The 24,252-nt window shown below is 58.1% G+C and overlaps 1 protein-coding gene across 2 annotated transcripts; it reads right to left on the bottom strand.

Moving 5' to 3' along the window:
- Window positions 1-17: 17 nt before the first annotated feature.
- THRA (thyroid hormone receptor alpha) lies at window positions 18-23,904 on the bottom strand. 2 transcript variants are annotated; one of them, XM_088829058.1, is made up of 8 exons: window positions 23,453-23,904; window positions 9,768-9,835; window positions 9,124-9,224; window positions 7,052-7,199; window positions 6,199-6,404; window positions 5,072-5,218; window positions 4,255-4,513; window positions 18-3,639 (listed from the first exon to the last, which is right to left on the bottom strand). In XM_088829058.1, the coding sequence occupies exons 1-8, from the start codon at window positions 23,902-23,904 to the stop codon at window positions 3,389-3,391; spliced, it is 1,632 nt and encodes a 543-aa protein (XP_088685184.1). In that variant the 3' UTR covers window positions 18-3,388. The 2 variants fall into 2 exon arrangements, with proteins under 2 accessions (XP_088685184.1, XP_088685183.1); XM_088829057.1 differs by lacking the exon at window positions 23,453-23,904 and adding an exon at window positions 12,236-12,584.
- Between the last annotated feature and the right edge of the window lie 348 nt (window positions 23,905-24,252).

Genomic DNA, 24,252 nt, shown 5'->3' with positions numbered 1-24,252 from the left:
TGGTGTGTGCTCGTTTTGGGGCGGGGGGGAGGGGTGGTGGAAATATGGCCAAGGCTGGGGGCACACCTCTCCATCTGGTCAGTTTGGGGGTGGGTACTCTGCCAGCAGATGGGAGGATACTGGGAAACAGCACGCAAGTCTAAGGGGGGGGGGTGCCCAAGGGGGTTATTTTCATCATATATTTATTACATAAATATATAGTAAAATAGACGAGCAACAATTACCATAAAAATATCTTTCTTTAAAATCCTGACCCAAAACACAACGGGGTGAAAAATCGCACATAACAGACATACTGATTGTCAACGTGGGGCAGGAGTAGGAGCCCCCAAGTCACCCCTACTGGCCCCAACCCCTCCCTGGGGAAGGGACCTACCACCCTCCCTGTTTCTGGCCACAGCCCCTCCCCCACCCCAGCACCAGCTTCTCATACATTCAGTAGCGCCTGCAGGGAAGTGTCCTCCTCCTCCCGCCCAGGAGTCCCAGGGCAGGAATTACTGTCCCCCTTCTGGACGGTGTCTGTGTCACACGCCCCGCCCTCTCCCAGCCCTGTAGACCCGCCACCAGGGGAAGGGGTAGGGGCTCCTCCACGCCCACCCTCCCCAGGTCTGAGCAGGGAGGAGGCTGGATGAGGTATGTGCGTCATGACTGATGGGAGGGGCAATACTGAGATGCAGAGGCAGGTGTGGGGCGGGGTAGTGGTCATGGCTCTGGCGCCCCCTTGTCCTGGCCTGGCCCTCTCCTCGTCCCAGCAGCCCCTCCTCCCACCAATACTGCACCTGCTGCCCCCACTCTGCCTGCCCTAGCTCCCCGGGCCAATACTGGGGAAGGCAGGCTAAGCACCCACGGCAAGGCCATCCCCCTCATTAGCACCAATGGCCCCCAGAAGAGGGCCCTGTCCCCCACTTCCAAAGCAGGGGCTGGGACGGCTGGCTGCCCCGCTAGAGCAGGTGCGTGGCACTCCTGAGTCCCCCAGCTCCTCCCCCACCACGTGTACTTGCTCACACATTCACACGGAGAAACGGCACACACACACACACACACCCTACCTCACTGAGAATGGGGGAGGGGTCGGGGTTACGGGGAAGGGGAAGAGTCGGGGATCACAGCTCGTATGACTGGGCGGGGGTGGGGGGCGAGTAGGGAGGGTTTCCCAAGTGCCTGTAAGAGGCCAAGCCTCGTGGAGGCCTTTTCTCCACCATGTGCATGGCTGAGAATGGGAATGGAGACGTGGCGGTGGGGATGGAGGGACGGGGAGACAGCAGACAGGTCAGGAATTCCACTGGGCCCCCAGGGGTGGGAGGAGGGTATGAGAGGGTTTATCCATGGGACTGGAATAATACAGGAATCAGTACCCCAGAAGAGAGATGGGGATGGAGACAAAGACAGCACGGGCAGCCCAAGAGCCCAAGGGGGCGGGGCAGGCACACGCCCAGGTGACAGCGCTGCTCTTCCAGGCCCTCCACCCCCGTCAGAACACCTGAACAGTGGGGAAAGGACATGCCCTGATGGGCAGCATAGCACTGCCTTCCCGTGTGTGTGTGTGTGTGTGTGTGTGTGTGTGTGTTTCCACGCATGTGTGTGCATGTGTATAGGGGGCTGTGGCAGGCTGAGGGTCAGGGTGGGGTGGCAGGTTCCCCACTGCTTAAGACATTTTGCCCCCATAGTGCAAAGCGCAGGAAGCCCTGGCACCCCTCCCCCCGCCCCCTGCCCCATTCCCCATGGCTTCCGGGGGCATCTATGTCCACCCATCCATCCCTGCCGACATGCAGCCCTGAGCCCAGGGCCCTCCGGTCTGCTCTGTCCCTCCCCGCCCTCCCTCCCCCACCCTCAGAGGGCTACCTCCTCCCTCCCTCTCTTCCCTGCGGAGTGGGCGCTGGCAAAGAAGGGAGGAGGAGGGCAGCTCACCCAAGTGCAGACCAACAGAGCACTCCTCACCAGGAGGGTGGGAGGTGGCTCAAGCCAAAGTCCCTGAATTAGAGAAAAGAAGAAGGGGAAGGGGTCCCAGGGGCACAGGGGCGGCTGGCCTAAAGAGCTTCAAAGGAAAAAGGCGGAGCACCAACCGCCCTCTCCCCCAGGGCCTTGACTAAGTGCCACTGATCTAAGCACCCCCATTCCGGGGCCCGCCCGCCCAGAGTCTGGGGTAGTGCTAGTGGGAGCGGGAAAGAAGGAGGGCAGGGGTTAGAGAGAGCCCAGCAGACGGGCGGGAACAGGGATCTGTGGGTGTGCACGTTCTGGGAGAAGCTCAGGCACACCCCTTTCGCCTCCCCCCATGCTGCCCCCCACCCCCGCCTGGGGGCAGCAGCAGCTGGATCGTAGCTAATACTGCAGGATGTGAGGAGGGCGGGAGCTTGAGCCACAGTTTTTCCTGTGTGGGTGCCAAGGTGCAGAAGAGGAGCGGGGTGACAGGGAGAGGCCCCCGGGGCTGGGCACTTGAAAGGGGAGCTGTGCGGGCAGCAGGGCAGGCTGGTGAGGGGCCAGCTGGCATCCAGAGTGAGAGGTAGATGGAACTCAGCGGGCACGAGTGGCAGAGAGCAGAGGGAATACTGGGGCGGGGCAGGGGTGCCAAAGGGCACAGAGGCGGGCAAGGCGAGGGGGCATGGCCAGGACCCTGTTGTATTAACTCACAGCTCTGATGGCAGCCCTACCCTTGGGGACCTGACGTGGGTGGGGGGCAGTTCTCTCTGATTTGGGGGGAGGAGGGGCAGCTCTCAAAGTGCTCGGGGGTGGGAGGGGGTCCTCCCCTCTGGCCAGCCTCAGTTAATAACTTAATATCATCTCTCTATCAGTCGCTTGCTCTCTTTTCCTCTGTCTAGTATTTCTTCATTTATCTTCTCCCCTTGCCTGGTTTCCAAAGTGCAGTTAGAATGACTGTAATTTTTAACCTCCAGGGGAGGAGCCAAGCCAAGCCTTTCTTTGCACCAGGCATCTGGGGAAGCAGAGAGGCCCTCAGCCTGGAGGGGGGACCTAGGCCAAGAGCCTGGGTGAGGGGGCTCTCTCTTGTGTGTGTGTAGGGGGTGAGTGAGGGCCTTTGCCCCCACCCCACATTCCTCTATCCCCTACGGTCAAGATGGCTTGTCCGCTCCTAGTTCTCCCTCCCTTCTCCTACCTTCTCAGAGGACAGGGTCCTAGGAACTGCAGGACACGGTCCTCCCCTCTGCCTCCCACACTGTCCTTTTCATAGCAAGTTCATTTGTTTGCCCTGTCCCAGGGCTGGAGGTTCTGAGGAGGGACAGGGCAGTGTGGGGGTCTGTGTGGGGAGCTGAATCTATCCAAGGACGAGAGGGAGGAGAGAAGAGGTGTGGGGGTCTCCCTCAGCCCCCAGCTCTGCCCCTTCTCTCCAGGCTCCTCCCCACCAGCTCCGCACACCCTCGGGCCGCCTGAGGCTTTACACTTCCTGATCCTCAAAGACCTCGAGGAAGAGTGGGGGGAAGAGTTCGGTGGGGCACTCGACTTTCATGTGGAGGAAGCGGCTGGCGTGGCAGGCCCCGATCATGCGGAGGTCAGTCACCTTCATCAGCAGCTTGGGCCAGAAGTGCGGAATGTTGTGTTTGCGATGGTTGACGTAGTGCTCGAACGCCAGCAGGTACGCCTCCTGACTCTTCTCAATCTTGTCCACACACAGCAGGCCCGAGCGGTCTGCAAGGAAGGAGGGGCACGAGGCTGAGAGGCTGGGGGAACGTGGAGAGAAGTGTGCATTCTGCGGGGGGCAGGGGGCAAGTGGGGGCGGCAACCGCAGGGCAAAGCCGGTGGAGGGGCAGGTAAAGCAGACAGAGGAGTCAGAGGTGGGCCTGGGAAGAGAGGAGACTAGGAGACGAGGCAGGCCTAGGGGGTGGAGAGGTGGCGTGGACAGAGGAGGAGGTTGGGGGGTTGGGGGCTTGGGGGCAGGGACGGGGGTACAGAGAACAGAGGAGGGAGGGGAAGAGGTGGATGGGAGCAGAGTCAGGCGTGGGGAGCAAAGGGGACTATGAGCGACAGAGAGCAGATGTGGGCAGAGGTGAAAAATGGAGCCAGGACAGGAGAAGAGGGCGTGGGCAGCTAGAGATGGGCCTGGAGAGAAGAACAGAGAGGGGATGGGTGACAGGGCAGGGGACAGTGGACAGAGGATGGGCCTGGGGACAGGGATAAGCCTGGGGGCCAGAGAGGTGGGCTTGGGGAGCCGAGAGACTGAGGGGTTAAAGAAGGACAAGCCTGGGGCCCAGCCAAGCTCTCAGTCCCTGGAAGCTCTGGAGCCCACCCAGCCGGGCTAGGTACCTGTTGACATTAGCAGCACAGCCTGCAGCAGAGCCACTTCCGTGTCATCCAGGTTAAAGGCAGAGAGTGACTTGCCCAGTTCAAAGATGGCGTCAGAGACGACACCCAAGCCGCCATTCTTGAGCTGCTCCCGCTTGACGGCCATCTCCCCACTCAGCGTCAGGGTGTCGCTCTCGGGGTCATAGCGGACAGCCGCCCGCAGGGACATGATCTCCATGCAGCACCCCTTCAGGAGGATGATCTGATCTTCGCAAGGCAGCTGCAGAGCCACAGGAACACTCAGCATGACCCTCCCCATGAGTGTCCCTGGAAGGTGCCCCTGGGAACTTCGAGGCCACCACCAACTGGGAACGCATGCTATGGACAGCTACCCTTGCACTGGGTGACAGACCTACCTTGTTTCACTAAGCCTCACAACTAGGTCTCTGAGTTAGGTCCTGTCATTACCTCCATGCCCACTGCAGATGAGCAAAGGGAGGTTTAGGGAGTTAGGCCACGTGGCCAAGGTCTCAAGTCAGCAGGGCAGCCTGTCTACAGAGTTAGTGCTCTTTAACATGAAAACTTCCAGAGTCAGGATGGTCACATAGACTTGCGGGGACATGGGCAGGGAGAGGCTGGGCCCACAGAATGTTAGTTCTTTAGGAATCAGCTCGCCCTATGCGTGCATGTGTGCGTGCATGTGTGTGTGTTGACTATAGGAACTGCTCCCTGTCCAGAGAGTTTCAGATAAGGATGAGCTGGGACTGGGTGACCCGGGGAGCAGCCCAAGGTTTCCCTGCAGTGTGACGCCAGGTCTCTCCTTCCACCCATCACTCACCTCGGAGAACATGGGCAGTTTTTTGGCAAAGTCCACCACGCGGGTGATGGCCGGGGTGATGATCTTGGTAAACTCGCTGAAGGCCTCAAGGTCCACCTTGTCTCCGTCTGGCATGGAGACGATGGGTGACTGGCCGATGTCATCCGGCTAGAGGGAGAGACGGGGGCCAGTTGGGGCTTCAGACCCCTTTCAACCACTCGCTGAGGCTCCCTGCCCACCAGGGGGAGCTCCAAGGCAGCTTGGGGAAGTGGGGCCACCGCACCTAGGGACTCTGTGTCCCAGGCCTGGGGCTTCTCCCACCTCGCAGCAGAGAACAGATTAGCACCAGAGCTCCAAGCTGGCTAATAATAAGGATCATAACACCAGCAGTGGTAATGTCATAACAACAGAAGCTACACTTGACTAATACATAGCGAGGAATTAGGTCATGTGTTTTACACATATTATCTCATTTAATCCCCACCATGACTTATCACCATTAGTTGATGTTATACTTATCAACATCTCACAGATGAGGAAGCTGAGACAGAGTAAAGCCAAGTAATAAGCCCAAGATCGAGGCACTAGTAAGTGGTGGAAACAGGATTTGAACCCAGGCAGTTTGATCCCTGTTACACACACACACACACACGTGCTTGGTTTCAGAGCTGGTGCTCCTTACAGTGTACTGTTTCACCCACTGACACACTCCATCCATCAGGAGTTCTCTGCCTTCCCCACCATACATAACCAACTGTCCATCTCTTCCCACGCTGACCATTTCCTTGGCATTCAGTTTTGCCAGGGCCCAAAACAACGCACAGCACCCAGGAGGTTCCCCAAAATACTGTTCCATGACTGTGTCCTTGCCCCTGCCTCCCAGTCACTGCAGACAAGAAAAAGAGGAGAGATCCGCCCCCCTTCACTGGAAATTTGATGAGGCAAGGCCCTGCCCTCATGGAACTCCCAATCAGATGGAAAAGGCAGTGGCACATACACAGCTGTACAAATCATAACTGCCAAGTTGTGCAGACTAGCAGCTTTGGGGTGGACTAATCTAAGAAGGCTGGAGGAGGCAGGACTCTGAATTCGCTCTCCTCTCCGGGCCACCAGGCTGCCACTCTCACTCATGCCCCTTCTCTCCTTACCAGGAATTTCCGCCTCTGCTTCCAATGGCTGCCCTGGGCATTCGTGCTGCGATGGGCCTCCGTGGCAACATGGATCAGGTCCCACTCTTCAGGAGTGGGCTCTGGTCGCTGCTGCAGTGATCGGATCATCTCCTCCTTCCGTCGCCGCTCTCGGTTCTGCTCAATCAGCTTGCGCTTGGCCACCCGCTTCGAATCATCTAGAACCACTGCCAACAACAGACACAATGCCCTTTGCACGGCACACCTCTGTCACCTGCTCAGAAACTACTCTTCCCAGTGTTCAGGTTGGAGAAACTGAGGGGAAGGGCCAAGAGAGGCTGAATGACTTCCCTAGTAGTTGGGTGGTACAACCTGGATCATGATCATCACTGGGACCACATCAAGTCTGATTTGGGCTGATCCAGAGAATACCACGTTCTGGTCTAAAGGCGACAGTGGTTCCTGGAAGACCGAGCCATCCAGCCCCTAGCTAACAGAAGATGCCCTCTCTCACCCCACAGAGAAGTGGAGTGCCTTCCTTGGTAGTCGGAGATACTGCGTTATGGTGGGGTACTCAGGACTTATTTCTACCCAACAACCCTCTCTGAAGACCCTTGACTGGTGCAAGGCAGGTAGGCACCAGGGCCCGTGCTCAGGGCCAGTAAAGGAATGCTCTGTTTCCTTTCCTTCTGAGATGAGGGCAGCAGGGACTGCTGAATTCCCTGAATTCCCTGGAGATTCTGAATACGCATTCCATCACCAGCCTGACCCAGACGGTCACTCTGCCCTGTGGGCACCCTGGAAGGGAGCTGCCACATCTGAGCACACCCCCACCCACAGCCGCCTGGCCCGGGTCCCCCGCCCGTCCCCTTACAGTCCATGGCCATGCCCACAGCGATGCACTTCTTGAAACGGCACAGCTGGCACTGATTGCGGGTGATCTTGTCAATGACACAGCAGCTGTCATACTTGCACGAGTAGGTGGGATGGAGGTTCTTCTGGATTGTGCGGCGAAAGAAGCCCTGGAGTGGGGGCGGGGCGGGGGCCGGGGGAGACAGAGCATGGCGTGATCACGATCTTTTCTTCCTGAGCCAACCATGCAGCTCTCTGGCAGGGGGTGGGGGGGCTAGGGGAATTAGTGAAGGGACCTGGCATTCTCTGGACAGAGCAAGCCCAGCATCACCTGGGCTCTGCCAGGACTTAGAAACACACATCTTCAGCCCCCAACTGCCTAGAGGGTACCTGGGGAGTGGTGGTGGCAGAGGTAAGGATGGTGATCATGGAGAGGAGATTTGAGCCTGGGAGGGTGTGAAATATGACGAGGCCTGTAGGAACAGCCACTCTGGACATCCAATTAATACCTGATTTTCCATCTTGCTAAACGACTCTAAAAACAACACTGCCCCCAAACCATTCTCATACACGCTGCCTGTTGCCTATGCAGGTGGAATTCATGAAATGGTGGGGGGCGGGGAGAATGTCAAAAAAGTCAAGAAAAGGCATTGGGTATGGACTTGTATTAGCGTGAAAAGAAAATTTTCAGTTTTACATACAGGGTTTAATCGTTGCTTTAAAGGAAAAAAAACCTCAAGACTCAAGATGGCAGTAATAATATGAAGGGCTAATGTCTGCTGCATACTTACTATGAGCCAGGAGCTTCTAAACCTTTTCTTTCACGTGTCATCACCTTTAATGCTGGTGTCAACCCCATGAGGTAGGCACTGTTACTATCTCCATGTTGCCAACTAAGAAACTGAAGCTTGGAGAGATTAAGCCATTTGCCCAAAGTTATAGGGCTGAACGGTCAGAACTGGATCTGAGGTATGAGACGCAAGGTCTGAGCTCTCAGATTCTGGGGTGCAGTTAAAATCCACCTAGACTACTGATCAAAAATACAGATTCCTGGGCCTCACTCTAAACCTATACCATCGGACTCTGTAGGAGTGGGAAGACATCTCTGTCCTTTTGGGATGACCCACTGGGACTCAGAGGGCCTTGAGGGTGAGACTCCCTGCTCTATGCTACACTGCTGGTGATGCTTCCAGGAACGCTGCCAGGGGACTCTCCACTCCTGGTGGTCTTGGCTTGACTGACACCAAGAAAAGAGGATCCTGAAGCCTTGATGTATTCTTAATCTTTCTGTTTCTTGAAAGGTCTTATATTTTTAGGAGGTGATGACTCTAGACAAACCATGTAGGTTGAAATGCCCAAAGTGAGATCTAATTAAGTCTCCCCAAGTCTACGATCTCGTCCCCTCTGCCCACGGAGACTCTGCCATCCTCTCCTCTGGGCTCCACCATGCCCCTCCCGAGCAATGGTTCTCAACCTTTCAGGGGCAGTGGAAGCAACTGGGAAGCCTGTTCCAAGGCAGATGCCTGGCAGCCACCACAAAATGTTCCGATTGAGTAGGGCTGGGATGAGGCCTGGGGACCTGCACTTAACAAGTACTATAGGCGGTCCAGGAACTACATTTAAAAAACACTGATATTGGTTTCAGCTGATGTCAGTCTTTCTCTCATAGGCTGTGAGCAGTTTGAGGTCAAAGCAGATACTACACATCTGACACTTAATACACTGACTGGATGGATGGAAGCAGATATTTGTTGAGTGCTTCTCTTCTGTTTGGCACTGTTTTAAATACTCGATGTGCATTATCTCATTTAATTCTCCCAACAATGCTATGTGGTAGGTATTATCATTATCCTAACCCATTTTATAGATGGAGAAACTGAGGCTCAGAGAGATGAGGCATCTTGCCTAGGAGTGGCAGAGCAGTGATTATGAATGAACAAATTAATGAATGAATAAGGGAAATGACGATGAAATAGGTGGGCTTTAGGTTAGACGTTTATAGAGCTGTCTGTTGGGCCAGGTGCTGAGGGACTTAAAGGGAACGAGACGGGGGCTCAGGTGGTGGGGGAGGGGCAGGAGCTGGCTGGTCCATACCTTGCAGCCCTCACAAGTGATGCAGCGGTAGTGATAACCGGTTGCCTTGTCCCCACACACGACACACTGCTCGTCTTTGTCCAGGTAACTAGGGATATACCCTGGGAGGGAGGAAGGGAGGCAGGCAGGCAGGCATGGCTTGGGGCCCCAGCAGAGAGGCTGCTATACTCTCTCCATCCCCCCACTTTTCCTTCCTTGCCCAGCCTCCCTGAAGGGTTCTCTGTCTCCAGGCAGAGTCCTGGAGACATATCAGAGGTCATCTCGCTCATCCCCTTCCCTAAGAACATGGAGAATCCAGTTCTTCTGACTGCCCCTTCAGGGCTTTTCTCTCTTGCTGCATCCCAGGGGCAGGGGACACAGGAGAAGGAGAAGGAAATCTCAGCAGCAGCTCATCTCGGGGACCTCAAGCAAGGGCGTGATGGGAGAAGAGAAGGGAAGAGGCCCTTTCTGACCTACTCCATCCTCAATGGCTGGGGCAAGCTCCATGTCACACCTCTCACCCAGACAAGTCCATCCCAAGCTCTCCAGGAGGCTCTTCCCACAGGACATAGGAACTGCTGGTACCAGCCCAGGCCCTGGAAGAGCCCTTTGCTGGTTCGGTGGGGTTGAGGGTGGGGAGGAAGGGCACACGCAGCCAGGCTCACCTGACATGCTGGTTTTCAGGGAACATTGGCCGTTCTTTCTTTTTCGCTTTCCATCTGGTGACCTGGTACTGGATAGGGGTAAAGTGGGTAGAATCAGAGAGCAGACCTTGGGCAGCCCCCCTTTGCATCCAATAGGCTGAGGTCATGCCTCAGGCCTGACTCCCTCTATGTACCTCCCACCTTCAGGTCAGCTGACAAAACTGAGAAGGGTCCAGCTATCTGAGCAAGAGATAAGGGGCTTGGCTGGGGCACAAGCATGTTCAAGGGTCCCAACACACACTCACACACACATTGGAGAACCTTAAACATCCATCATCTATAAAGCATCCTTCAGTACTTGACACATATGCAGGAAGAATCTTAGGGCATGAATCTTTAGGACATGCTTAAAACTATATAAGCTTTAGAATATACACAAATATATGCAGCATAAAACCAGCACATATGAACATATGAACAGCTATGCTGCCTTCAGTATAAACCCAAGCATGGTACGTAAGCAGCAGTCTCTATTATCTATGTGGATGTGACTTCCAGGGCTATCTCAAATGTTATACGACCTCAAGAATATGCCCACGTGTTTCACAACCCTCTAGACAGGCACCTAATAATACCATGGCCCTCCCTGCAGTGAGCATGTCACTAGATTTGCAGCTCATGCACACACGCTACATAACCACAGTGGACCACCAGAATCTAGACTCAAGAACATGAGAAAAGGATGGGACTCCCGAAGCCACCCTGTCCACAGCCCCCATTTAAGAGAACAGCAAACTGAGGCCCCACCTGTGCCAGATGACACGGTGGGCCAGGGTCAGAGCCAGAACAAAGACCCAGGGCCCCTCCACGCAAGGTATTCTAGCAGCCCTCAGCCACTGCACACGTATGTGGCCAGCCTCTCCACATACGTGTTACATAACCTCAGCACACACAGGTTACATAACCCTTCTACACGCGTGGACGGATTGTATAACCCCTCACACCCACCCTGTGGGTGGCATGTTGCAGAGCCCTCCCTCCAGAGCCCGACGCAACTACCAACCCACTGACACAGTGACCTTGACCAGGGTCACAGTCACAGACAGCTCTGTGTTCCACACACCCTGGGGATTACCCCTGTCTAATTTCTCGAACGGTTCAAGGGTCAGATCTGCCTCCTGTCTCCGCAGGGGGTGGGTGTGGGGGACCGCCTAGCTACCGAGGCCCCAGCTGAGCTGGCGGTCTTCAGCAATTAATCAGACTTACAGCCTCTGGGTGCAGTACCAGGGCTAGCCACAAGGTGGCGCAAAGACATGGGGGAGGGGAGGCTGTTAGGGGAGGGGCTGCAGTCCTGGGGGACCAGGAACTGGCATTCCCGCCTTTCTCTGCGTTAGGAGCAGACTCTCCCAGACTCACAGAAGAAGTCTGGGCAGGGAGGTACAGAGGCTGTAAGTGAAAGCTATGTAATAACAGGCTAAATCTTTTTCAGAGTTCCGCAGGGTGGGGACTGGGTAGGGGGATACCCCACTGCCCTTATCCAACCACCAGCCCCATCCACTTCCTCCACCCTTCCAGGGACCCAGTCTTGGGCCCCAGGGCTTTGCTGGGCCAGGACTCCAGCCTCCTGGCTCAGGATCTGGTCTCCTAGGCAACGGCCACACTGCTCCCCAGAGCACCCATCCCCCACCCTCTCCCTGGCCATAGGCACAGGCTGTACCCAGCTCCCAGGGCACCATGCCAACAGAGACGGAGCTCTGTGCCACTTGGAGCCAATGGAAGAGGCAGAGACCCTCTGAGCTCCTGAAAGGCACTGCAGATGGTAGGTAAGCCATCCCTGGCTGTGTGTGCAAGGTTGATGTCTGCTCCACGTGGGAGCAAAATCTTCATAGCTGGTATTCACTTCCACTTCCTGGGAGGAGCCCCATGGCAGTGCCCGCCCTTGCCCATGAACAAGGAAGAGCTTGTGAGGCTCCCAGTAGGATCCAAATATAAGCGTGAGCTGTGACCAACAGCTACTGGACCATGTGCCCTGAAATGTCATGTAACAGGCACCATGGCTTCTGGACCACACACTGGCAGTCAGAAGTGAATGAGCTGGTAGGAGAGGAGGGAAGGAGGTAAATGGCAAGGCTGTTTGGATTCCACAGACGTAGATGAGGGTGGCCGAGGGGACACCATGAGGGGGCAGGATTTGAGATGCCCAGCACCATCCAGGGAGGGGCCATGTGCCTGCCGCCTGTAATTACTCTACGTCACCTCCCCCTTTTAGAATGGGCATCTGTCCATCCAGGTGCCTAATTCACTGCCACATGGGAACATGACCTCATCTCCTGGGCAAAGGTAGGCAGCAGGCTGGCTGGCCTCATGCCCCCGCCCTGGCCCCCTCCACAGAAGTACTTAAAAGGCCCAAGCTCAGCTTTCTTGGGCCTAGCCAGGTGACCCTGCTTGCTGCCTAGGAGTTGGCACGACGTAGCTGCCGAACACATTACCTGCTCTCCTCTGGGTCTGACCCACACTCCACCTTGCTTGGCTTCTGTTCCATTCACTTCAATTCCATCCAGGATGCCCTCCAGCACGCCGAGAGACTGGGGTGGGCACACTGGCCCCCCCGGCACACCCACAGGCCACCCACCCCCTGCCACCCAGGCCCTAGGGCACAGCACCCATGGTGCCCGCCTCAGCACTTGGCCTTTCACACCATGCCCTGAGCCCCAAGGGGGGCGGGCGGTGAAAGGGGCCAGGGAATGGCAGGTGGTAGGGCTGGGTGGGGGAACAAGTCGGGTCTGTAAAGGGGTCCTGGGTGGGAAGAGTAACTTCTCAATCTTGTCCTGTCCAGAGGTCCCTGCAGAGAGAGGAGAGAGGCAGGGATAAGGCGGCGCCATGGTGGGGCTAGGCAAATAGGATTCCTTTGGTACCAACATTTTGGGGCTCATAATGAGATGGTGGGGGGACTTCCCTGGTGCTCCAGTGGCTAAGACTCCATGCCCCCAATTCAGGGGGCCCAGGTTTAATACCTGGTCAGGGAGCTGGACCGCACAGGCTGCAACTAAGAGTTTGCAAGCCACAACTGAAGTTCCTGCATACCGCAAGGAAGACCTGAGATCCAGTGTGCCACCGCTAAGACCTGGAGCACGCCAAATAAATAAATAAATACTTTGAAAAAGAAAATAATGAGATAGCGGTAGTCAGAGAGGGCAGGCACAGGGAGAAGACCAGGATAGCCATTCAAATCAACAGAGAACAGGCAAAAAAATAAATAACCACCACACAGCAAGCAACTCTGGAGCTCCACAGCCTGATCTCCAGACACAAAAAAGGATGGAGGGAAAGAATGAGGTCATCCATGTACCTTGTCTCAATCCTCACAATCAAGTGAGGCCCTTGTGTGTGTGTTAAGTCGTTTCAGTCGTGTCTGACCCTTTGAGACCCCATGGACTGTAGCCTGCCAGGCTCCTCCCTCCATGGGATTCTCCAGGCAAGAATACCGGAGTGGGCTGCCATTTCCCTCTCGGGGGAATCTTCCTGACCTAGGGATCGAACCCGCCTCTCTTGTGTCTCCTGCATTGGCAAGCGAGTTCTTTACCACTAGCGCCCCCTGGGAAGTTCCTGGCCCTTAATATGCATCTGTTAAACATCAGTTGCTACTACCAACCCCCTCGCCAAGTTTTCCTAAAACGCATCAGTACTGTAGGGCAAGAGGCCACCAGAGATGGGCAGCTTTGAGCCCAGGCACAGGGCGGCGGGGGACAGGAGGGGTGTACTGGGGAAGGAAGCATGGTTTGTAGAGGTGGCATGCAGGAATCCTGAACACCCACCTGAGTGCCTCAATGAAGAGGGATGCTGAAAATAGTAGGGAGCTGCCCCCTCCCCCAGCTGCTGGCCCAGTTATGACTCCCCAACCCTGGCCCCACAAGGAGATTCCCATACAAGGTCCCACATCACACTTCCGTCTGAGAACCAGGCTTCCCCTTCCCCATTGGTGTAGCTGAGCTGCCACCCACCAGGAAGGCAAGGGAACAGGGAATGGAAAATAACCCCCGTTAATGGCACAGAGAATATGTGCCCTCTGGTATCAGAACTTCACAGGTGAGTAAACGAAGCCTCAGAAAGCTGGAACATTCACTCAAGTGGGCACAGCTAGTCAGCAGCCTGCCTCCAACGCTGGCCTTGTTCTGCTACCTGGGGTCCAGGTCAGTGCCAACCTGAGCCAACCATTCCCTCCACGCCACACTGCTGACCCCAGGCTGTAGACCTGAGGCTCCGTGTCTGCCCACACAGGCAGGTGTGGGACATGAGAGGGGACAAAAGGTGCGGCTCCCTGCACACACCCCTTCATCCCTCCACAGTGCGGCTGCCGCACCAGAAGCTTTGCCCCCCGGCCCCACCTCCAGGAACTGATAAGGAGTCAGGGTGGGAGGGGAAGGGAGAGATAAGTCAGGCCATTGGGCAGGGCAGGGCCAGGCCATGGGACAGGGCACTGGGGTGAGTCCCCATCCTGGGGAGCAGGGCAGGAGGACAGAAGGGTGGCCCATTCTGCCTTTGATACCCCCACAGACCAGAGCTGGGCACTGGGGGCTGGACAGGAGACACTGGTGGGGGGGGGCGGGTGCGAGCGGGGAGCCTTAGCCCAGGGAGCCGTCAAGAAAGTAGGTCAAGTTTTTCTTGGCTTGCGGAGAAATTCCTGTTATAAATTTATAATGGTGTAGCCAGCCCTAAGGGGTGGAGGTGGGGGAGAAGAGGAGTGGGTGGGGTTGCCCATGGCCTGGGCACAGGGGCCTGCCGCTCCCAGCCAGAGTTGAGGGGCAGGGGGGCCAGGGCAGTCGCGGGGGTGGGGCTGACAATAGAGGGCTATTTTCTGTCGCCTCTGTTTCCACTTCTCTCTGTGCCCAGTGAAGCTTCCTTCGGTCTGTCTGTCTGCATCTGAATGTCTCTCTCTCTCTCTCCCCTCGGGGCTGGGTGTCTCCCTGTCTCCCCCTCCCCCCAAGACTGTGCCTCGGTGCTTGGCACACCCTGGCTGCGGTGCTGCCCCCGCCTGTCTCCTGCCCACCTGGCATGCTGCCACCACTTGTTTACAGAAGCTGGAAAAATCCACTCGCCAGCCTGAGGCCCAGGCGCCCCCGGGGAGGGGAGGAGGCAGGCACAGGAGTGGGCACAGGGAGAGAGGGGCAGCCCCAGGGAGCAGGCCCTGGGGGCAGGTGAAGGCAGCCAGGGTGTGCAGGAATGGGTACCGACAGCTGTGGCCTGGGCAAGGCGGGGAATCCCGGTGGCAGCGCATGGCGTGGGCAGCTCCTTCCCAGGCCATAGAGCTGGAGGAACCCCCTCCCCGCTCACTCCTGCCACTGCCCCTACAGGGCACACCTGGGGCAGCGCCAACCTAAGCCACCATGTTTATCTTCCCTTCCCCCTCCCAGGCCCAGTCTTAACTCCAAATGTGTCTGGGCACTGCCAAGGGCTTGCACGTGCCTGCTGGGAGGGGCGTCGAGCAGACCAGTGCCTGCTGCCTGTCGGTACCACCCAGGCTCCCTGGAGCCCCTGGCAGCAGGCAGCGGAGCAAGGTCCTGCCCTCGCTGCTCAGGGCACCCTCGCCTGGCACTTAGCAAGAGGCTGGAACCCCTGAGGGCTGCTTGTCATCTCTCTGGGGACATACCTGGGCCTCTGAGGCGACAGAGCGGGCAGAGAGCCCAGCATGCAGGGAGGCACATGGCACGTGGGCCAGGCCTGTGTTGGCCATGGGCAGATAAAAGTCCACGGGGAAGTGAGGCAGGGACACCCACCCTGAAGGGCAGCCTCTCACCCCTCCTCCTGGAATCCTCTCAGTTCCCCTGCCTGCCAGGCACAGACCTGCAGAGGAAGAGGCTCAGCCCCCTGGAAGCGGAGGGGCTGGAGCCGTGCTGCCCCGAGATGAGAGGAGGCTGGACAGCCGGAAGGCAAGGCCCACCTGTCGGCGGGCCTGGCCACCCACTCCCTCTTTGTCAGATAAGAGCTGCCTGGTGGCAGTGTGGGCAAGGCGCCCGTGGAGGGGGAAACATTTCATTAAGCTTAAGTGCTTCTGGGATGGGGGCACAGAGACAAGAGGCCAGTGCAGCATCCACAGGCACCATGCCAGGTCCCCGCTGCCGGGACTGTCCCACTCTGCAGTCCGGTGGACCCAAGGGACTCCCTGGAAGGATGCCTAGGGCTGCCAGAGGGGGAACTCTGCCCAGGATCGAGCCCCCAGGTCTCCACACCAGTCTCCTCTGTGCCGACTCTTGGCTTCGGCCCCACCTGTCAGGGCCCCTGAACTTTGTCCTTAATGTGCTAAGGGAAGCCCGGCCCTCCTCCTTGCCAAGCGGAGGGAAGGACACACATAGAGAGAGGGGGGCTGAGAAACGGGGAGAAAGAGGAGGAGGAGAAGGGTGAACGGGACGAAGGGGGAAAGGGGAGGAAAGACGAGGAGGGGCGAGAACAAAGAGATGGGCCGGGATGGGGTAGAGGCGGCGATGACAATGAAGAGGATGCAGAAGAAAGGCGGCGCGGAGGTGGGGCGGGGGACAGAGGGACAGAGGCGGGAGGAGACCCAGAGAGGGAAAGGCGACAAAGGAAGACGGGTGGGGGTGCCCGGTGCCCCGCCCCAGTCCCACCTCCCGGAGGCTGGGGGGAGGGGAGAGCAGAAATGGTTTCCACGGTGACAGCTGGTTCTTGGTGGCCTGGCATGTGGGCTATTAATAGTGCTGTGGGGAGGTTCGCACCTCCCTCTCCCCTTCCCCTTTGCCTGCTGCTAGGGTCGGGGGAGATACTTCACCCGCACTCCCAATTATCTGGCACTGATGCCCCGACGGCACACCATGGGGGGGGCCCACGAGGGTGATGCTGAGAGGCCCAGGTGGCCACTGCAGCCCACACACAAACACACACCCCCCAGACACACGCGCGGGCATGCACAGGCAAACACAGGCATCTGTGTGCAGACATGACCGCCTGTGCCAACACGGGCTCCCATGGGCAGCCACAGACACCAACAGCCCCTGGGGGTTCTGGCGACGGTGGAGGTTGAAGCAGCAACACAGGCTCCCAGGTGGAGGGCTGGCTGCCTCTCAGGGCTGGGACCTTTACCTCCTTTCCCAGATCCCCCACTGTGCTACTCTCAGGTATGGACTGAGGTGGGGGGGCTGCCCCACCCAACTCTCTGTTATCCCAGTGCTGGGAGAGGAGGGGTGAAGGCGGGAAGGGAGGTACTATTTGGCAGGTGTGTGATGGCGGAGGAGTACACAGACGCAGGCACCAGCCCGGCAAGCGGGAGGGGCCAGGGGGAGGCAGCAGCCTTAGGTGGGCTCTCACAGGGCCCTCAAGAGAAGGGATTCTGGAGCTCAAGGGCAGTGACCCCTGACGTCTGATCTCCCGAGCCACTCTGGGGCCTTGGAGGCTAATGGGAGATGGGGGTGGGGGATATAAGGGGGAGATTGGTTACTTAAAACAAAAGGATCCTCTCCCCCAAAAGAATATAACAGGAAATTCCCCACTGCAGGTCAGAGACAGAAAGACATAAACAGTAGCCCTGACTTGGGCCAGATGCCCAGTAGGAACATCAAAGATTGTTGGGCTTCCACCCACCCCCACCATAACCTCACCCACCTGCTGCTCTCCTGCCCTTCCTCCCACCCCAGGCCAGCTCCGATCAGGCAGCAAGGTGGGCGCCCAGGTGTGGGACTCACCAGCACACCCCCCGCCACGCCTACTGCCGATGGTGGTGCCCACAGCTCCAGCTCAAGAGCTCAGCCCCTTCCCTGCCAACCCACGATCTCCATACCCCCCCTACTCCCCACAAGGAATGGAGAGAGAGAGATCCAAATAGCCAGGAGGGCAGAGTTAGGAGCACCCCCAGGCTGAGCACACTCTCCCTGCCCCCACCCCCCCAGCAGCCAATGGGTAATCGGAGCTGGGAGCTGGGGCAGCTGAAGGCTGGAGGCATGAATGTCACGGGGCCAAGGCGCTCACTGCAGATGGCATCATGGGCACAGGGCTGGGGTCCTCCTTTCCCCACTCCCCTCTTCCAAGGAGGAGGTGGCACAGAGAAGCCTGTGAGCCCTGGGGAGCTCCGCCCAGGAGGGAAGGCAATGGTCGAGGGGAAACGAAAAGCGGGGATGTTCTCCCAGGCACCCCCGGAGAGGCAGAGATAGCCCCCAGCCAAGCCTAACAGGCACAGGCAGGGTTGGAGGCGGGAGGAGGGACTGAGAGGGAAGCGGGGAGAGAGGAGCTGGGAGTCGGAGGGAATGAGGAAACGGAGGAGAGACTGAAAATCGTGTGTGTGTGTGTGTGTGTGTGTGTGTGTGTGTGAGAGAGAGAGAGAGAGAGAGGGAGAGAGAGAGAGGGAGAGGGAGAGAGGGAGAGAGGGAGAGGGGAGAGAGGGAGAGAGGAGAGAGAGGGAGAGGGGAGGGAGAGAGAGAGCAAGTAAATGCAGCCGAGTCTGCCCGCACACACACGGACACGTGCAGACACACACACTCACCCCGCATGCGCAGCCGCGGGCTCCGGTACCCCATTCCAGCAGATAGTCAGAGCCCTCCCCGGCCCACACATGCACAAAATGCGCACACATGGATGCGCGCAACACACCCACTCACTGATGTGTACCAAGACGCCCGATAGCCACCAAAGCCTGGGGTCCGCGCGCTCCCCTTCCCTCGCCCACGCCCCATGCGCCTGGGTAAAAGAGAAAATGAAACAGGCGGCTCTGGGAGCCAAGAGCTCATCTCCTCCTTACAAGAGGAAGTGAGGAGGAAGAAGAGGCGTGGGGGCTGGGTCCAGTCCCACTGCTCTGTGCCACTGCTAGAGGCGTGCTCTTGGCCCTAACCTTTAACCCCAGTCCCTGTGCCCAGACTGGGTGCCCACCTCCCAAACAGGAGAGCAAAGAGCATTTTCTGGGCACCGGTGAGTTCCATCTTGCTCCCCTTGTCTGCCCAGAGAACTTCTGACGCCTCCCTCTGGACCACCTCACCGCCCAGCATGCCACAGGGTGGTCCCCCTTTGGTGCCCCAGCCGTGGCCTGCCAGGGAGGAGGGCAAGCAACACCGCATGCCTGAGAACCACACGGTCCTCTCTCCACCAGCCCCAGCCACCTCTGTGAGAGCCTGAGAACGGTCTTTGGTTCCAAGTGGCCTGTGTGTCCCCACCCACCCTGCAGCATTCCAGACCCCGGGAAGAGAAGAGAATCCACAGACCTCATTGGCCATGACAGCTCGCAACAGGGGCTGACTACAGGTGTCACCTCACGTTATGTTATTTGCCCTCACTCCGCACAAGGTGGGCATCCCTGTCTCCAGATTATGAAAACCTAAACCCACAGTCAGCAACTGCCAAGTGGCAAAAACCCAGCCTCCAACTCCCAGGCAGTGGTCTTCCCACCACGGTCATGCATGCCTCCCTTCCCCACAAGGCAAAAAGTCCCCCAAGCACCTTTGCAGCCATGAGAAGTAGGGTTGAGATTAGCGCCCTGACTCCAGAGGTGCCCCAGTGGCCCACCACAGGGCATATCCCTGCCATTGTCCTGGGGGAGCTGCATAAAAGGGATGGAGGGCAGACAGAAGAGTTTTGTCACCAGATTCACAGAGGATGAGAGGCCACCCAGGACAGACCCTGGAGCCCCAAGAGCTGCACCCAACACCCTCCTTATTCACTGCCCCCACCCTCCACACTAATGTCCCCTCTGCGCAGGGGTGGGGAATCTGTCAGCCGAGGGTGGGTCCTGAATGATAGATCGATGGTAGGTAGCTGAGATTTTTGGGTCCCCAGGAGAGAGGAAGGGTGACTTACTCCACACATAAATGAGAGGGGTTGTGGACAGGAGCCTGCTTTCCTTGTTTTTCCTCTCCCACACTCCCAGTGCTCAGACTTGTCCCAACAGAGATGCAGTGATGCCCAAACATTTGTGCATTTGTCCCTAACTGGGGAGGTGTGTCCCAGGCTGAGATACCAAGGGCTCCTTTAAGAAGCAGCTAAACAAGGTGAGGATCGGAGGAAAGCACAGTGGTGGCAGAGGGGCTCCAGGCTGCCCAAACTCCTGGCGGGAGAGAGAGAGGTGACAAAGAGGCTGGAGATTAGGGACCCACTATCCCTACCACCCCCACCTCATGCCTGTGATGTCCAGGAGATCCAATTCTCCACCAAGCTTCTCCAAGAACTCCAGGGGACCCCAGACCCACAGATTTCCTTGCTGTAACAGCTAACACATACCGCACTTGTTGTGCACCAGGCACTTCTTAAAAGCATTTCATATATTCTGACTGCTGCAATCCTCAAAAACCCGAATGAGGCCATATTACCATCCTCAATTTACAGATAAGTCAAAGGAGAGGTTAAATTGCTTGCCCAGGATTATACAACTGCCAGTGGCAGGGGTGGGATTCAAACCCAGGCACTCTAGCTCCTATATATATCTATGTATACACACACATATATATCCCTGTTTTTAACCATTACAGCATATCACCTGCTAGAAGAACAATACCTTGTTCTTTCATCCAGCTATGAGTTCCCTGTGACCCAGCCTCAGTTTCCCTTTTCGTAGCAGCCATGGATTCTCTAGGGTGGAATCTGTGCCAGTACCCCCTCATCCATCGTCCAGACCACAGTTAGAGGGGAGCATGGCCAGAAATGTAAGTGCCCCCTGCTCAGATTTCCTCTCTGGAAGAACTGCCCGCCCTGCCAGCCCAAAGTGAAGGGCCAGCCCATGGGAGAGGGCCTCACACAGCCCCACACAAAGTCTGGGCAGCTGTACCCTCAGAACCAGACTCAGAGGCTGGGCAAAGCGGACACAGCTGTTGGGCATCTCTGAGGTGGGTCTCAGCTGCCAGGGATGTGGAGAAAGGCCATTGTGAGTCCTGCTCAGCTGGGTCCTGCCAACTTCCACCACTGCCCCTGGGGGGGGGGGTGCGATTATTTTCCAGTGGGTCAGTGTGGAAGGAGCTTCCGCTAACCATCCGTGGCTTGCCCACCCAGACTTTCCACCCAGGCTGAGCCCACTGGCCTGAGAAGTCAGCGTGGGCAGGGGCTGACCTCTTCTCTTCTCCCCCTATGCGCAGCCCCCCAAACTTGCTGGCCGCAGCTGCAGCGCTGAGGAAGTGCAGGATGTCCTGAGCAGCCAGCTGAGCCCCCCGCCCCCCACCCCAACCTCTCGCTGACCCCAGAGGCAGGGCAGGCAGGCCAAGGGGCGGGGTCTGAGTACTAGCAACTGCAGAAGAATGGAGAACCTCACCGCCGGTTCCCAGCTCGGAGCATGGAGGCTGCGGCAGAAACGGACACCAGAACAGGGGTCAACGAGGCGGGTGGATCGGGAAGGGGTGAGAGGGAGTTACAGACTGGTGCAGAAACAAGGTGGGGGGAGAAGAGACACAAGCGAGAAGGGCAACGGAGACCGCGGTGGAGTAAAATTCCAAGTCAAAAATACACAGCACTCACCCAGACACTCACCAGCTTACGGCCTCCTAAGGGAGGCTTCCAAGTTTAGACAGGAGGGCAGAGCTGAGAAAAGGGGCCAGACTCCCGGTGGGAGGCAGGAACTCGGCGGGGGTTAGGGGGGTAGGCCGGTGAGCATCCCCAGTAATGGCCCAGACCAACAAGCCCAGCAGGGGCACTGAGGTTAGCTGCTTTTGGGTTGGGGATGGGGGCTGCTCCCTAGGAGGCAGGTGTCCCCAAGACTCCCTTCCCCCTGGCATCCAGGGACATCCCAGCTCCTGAAGTCACCTAACACTACCCCCTCCCCCTTACTCTTTGCTCTGATTTTTCTGTCCCTCAAAAAAAAAAAAAAAAAAAAGAGCCTGGAATGGAAAAAGAAGGCAGGAGGAAGCTTGAGGGGAAAAGTCTACGACTGCGTGTGCCCTGACCGTACAGCTACAGTGTGTGCATCCGGGGTTATAGACCTGCGACTGTGCGGTCCTGAAACTTCTGAGTGCCTCCTGCACCTGAGCCCCCCGGGACTGTATGCAGATGCATGCACCTGTGTCCAGAGTTCCCACAGTCAATCAATTGAAAAGAATTACGGAGCATTTCCTATGCTCGGCTCTGGGTGGGATCCAGAGCAATTCCAGTGTTCTCCTGGGTCTCAAGGAGCTCACCATCTAGGGGGTGGGATGACAAGGGAAAGAGACGGAATGTTATCTATAGTAACTGCGTGCCTTCCACCATTATGGGAGCAGGTTTTTTTTTTTGTTTTTTTTTTTTTTTGTGGTACACAGCACCTCAGAAAGCCACAGTAAGAGTCCAGGAAAATACTTGTTGCTGAGTTGCGTATACGTGTGTTGATGTGCAACTGCATTTGCGTTTGACCAAGTGACAGCGACTGTCACGGCCAGGCGATGATGCCTGTGTGACTGGGCTCATGCGAGCACGTGTGTGCCTGTGAGTGACAGGGGCTTTTGTAATGTGTGGCTGTGTGCAATTGTTCTGCGTTCATGCATGCAGGCGATAGTGACTTTTTCTGTGTGGGTGACAGCGACTCCTCCTTGTTGTGTATGAGAGCATCTCCCCGTGACCCTATGCGTGGGTATGTGCATGGGCTGGTCTCCCGTGGGTGTGTCCCACCCTTCTGAGCTCCCCTGTGCAGTGGCAGCGTGCCTCTTCCCTTGTCCCCATGTGGGTGTGTCCAGCAGTTCCTGTCCTTGAGTCTGCCTGGGTGTCCCTGGGTGTGCATGTGGCCATGTGTGTGGGGATATCTCTGTGTCTGCATGGCACATTTGCTTTCCCCCTCATCTTGGACCACAGCCCCCTATACCCCTCCCCTTCCTGGGGCCTGAGCCAGCATTGAGGGGTGGGCTTCCATCCCACTGGCTTTCCTTCTGCGACCTCCAGACCTCCACCCCCCAAATCCCTCTCCCCCGGAAAACAGGAGGCTCTCTCCATTGCCCCTATAACCCCCACCCCGCAGGCTTTACCTTCACACTGGACAAGGGAGGGCCCCAGGCAGAGAAGGGGCACCAGAGACACGTTGCAAGGGGAGGGAAGCGGGTGGCACACAACACGGGCCCATTCCTCCCTCTCTTCCCCAACCACCCTAGCTTGCAACTCCCCTAATTACCCAGGGACCCCCAGATACACCCCCCCCAACACACACACACACACACACACACACACACACCCAGGCGCGTTTTTGCAATTAGTTGTGTTGCAACCAGAGAGCCATGTTCCATTGGGGAGGCGAGTGAAGTGGGGGGGGGGAGACTTCCTTCTCCTGGGGCCCGTGCAAGCCCACCTCCCACCCCACTCCTACCGCCCTCCGCTGCTGGAGGCAGCCTTGCAAAGGCCACTCGGCCTCGGCCTGGGAGGCTGGGGGTGGGAGCTGGGGGGGCAGGCCTCCGGCGCACCGTAAACAAACCGCGGCGCGGCGGGCGGGGGAGCTCCGGCGGCCGGCAGCGGGGCCGGGCCCGGGAATGCGCAGCGGACTGGCCGGACAGAGGCCGGGCGGGCCCTCGAGGGGGAGGCCCGGACGCCATCTCCGCCGGCGAACCCCGGGGCCCACCGACCTCCCAGCAACGCCTCCCTTCCCCAGGGCGTTGAAGCTGCAAGCTCCCGGCCGGTGACAGGGTCACCGGGGCGCCCGGGAAGGCTGAGGCTGGCCGCGGGTACCCCCCGGACGCCCCCAGCCCGCCTGGGAGCTGGCCAGAGAGCCCCGCGGCTTTGCATAATCAATCGCGAGGCATTTGCATATTAATGCCCCCTCGCTCCCTCCCCCTTACCTCGGCGTGGCGCGCTGGACCGGGCTGGGCTGCGACGCGGGGGTCTCAGCGCCCCGTGCCGGGGGCGTCCATGGGGGGCCGGCGGGGCCCGGGCCGCCCGCCTCCTGCGCCCGGGTGTGAGTGCGAGTGAGCGCGGGGGGGCGGGGGGCGAGTGTGGCGGCCCCGCGGCTCCTCCGGCAGAGGCGGCGGCCGCTCTTGGCTCCTCCCTCCCCCGCCCCGCTCTGGCAGGGGCTCGGGCTCGGCGCGCCCAGCCGGCTCGCGGCTGCTCCCTGCAGGCCGCCTCGCCGCCGCCGGCCCCCGCCCCCCGCCCCCCGCCGCGCCCCGGGACCCCGGCCAGCCGCCCGGCCGCCCCTCGGCCGCCTCTGCCCCCTCCCGACCCGCACTCGCCCGCCCCACTCCAGGCGGCTCCGGCAGGAGTGGTGCTTGGTGACATATTTTGGAAGAGATGTCATTTAAAACGTAGCCTTCGCTTGCTGCAAGAATTGGGGGGTTGGGGGTGGCACCACCGGGATGGAGAAGGGCACATCGGCGAGCTGAGCCGCCTGCACTTGAGAAGTGCAGGAGAAAGTCTAAACACCAAACCGCAGGCGGTTTAGAGTTTGTTTTGAGTTCGGGTCCCTTTTCTGCCAGTAACTCACTGTATGACCTTGAGCAAATCACCACCTCTCTAGGTGACAAGCTTCCTCAACCTTACAATTCGAGGACTGAGCACGTGACCCCTGGGGTCCTCGTAAATTAAATCACCCTGTGTTTTTAATCCTTTTGGGGGTATGCTTCCCCATTACCTCCCTTGCACGCTC

The sequence above is a fragment of the Moschus berezovskii genome, chromosome 20, assembly GCF_049115385.1.
Source record: "Moschus berezovskii isolate FMDL1 chromosome 20, NW_MosBer_1.0, whole genome shotgun sequence".
Lineage (NCBI taxonomy): Eukaryota > Metazoa > Chordata > Mammalia > Artiodactyla > Moschidae > Moschus > Moschus berezovskii.
Note: the sequence above shows the minus strand (reverse complement) of the source record. Positions and strands in the feature narration are given on the sequence as shown.

What these genes read in the sequence shown, in the direction of transcription:
- THRA (XM_088829058.1), bottom strand. Translation starts at nt 23,904, where the DNA reads ATGACATCTCTTCCAAAATATGTCACCAAGCACCACTCCTGCCGGAGC. An exon ending in TGTGGGCATGGCCATGGACT is followed by an intron (nt 6,405 to 7,051) that starts GTAAGGGGACGG and finishes TGTTGTTGGCAG; the next exon opens with TGGTTCTAGATGATTCGAAG. An exon ending in TGTGCTGCTAATGTCAACAG is followed by an intron (nt 3,640 to 4,254) that starts GTACCTAGCCCG and finishes CCTTCCTTGCAG; the next exon opens with ACCGCTCGGGCCTGCTGTGT.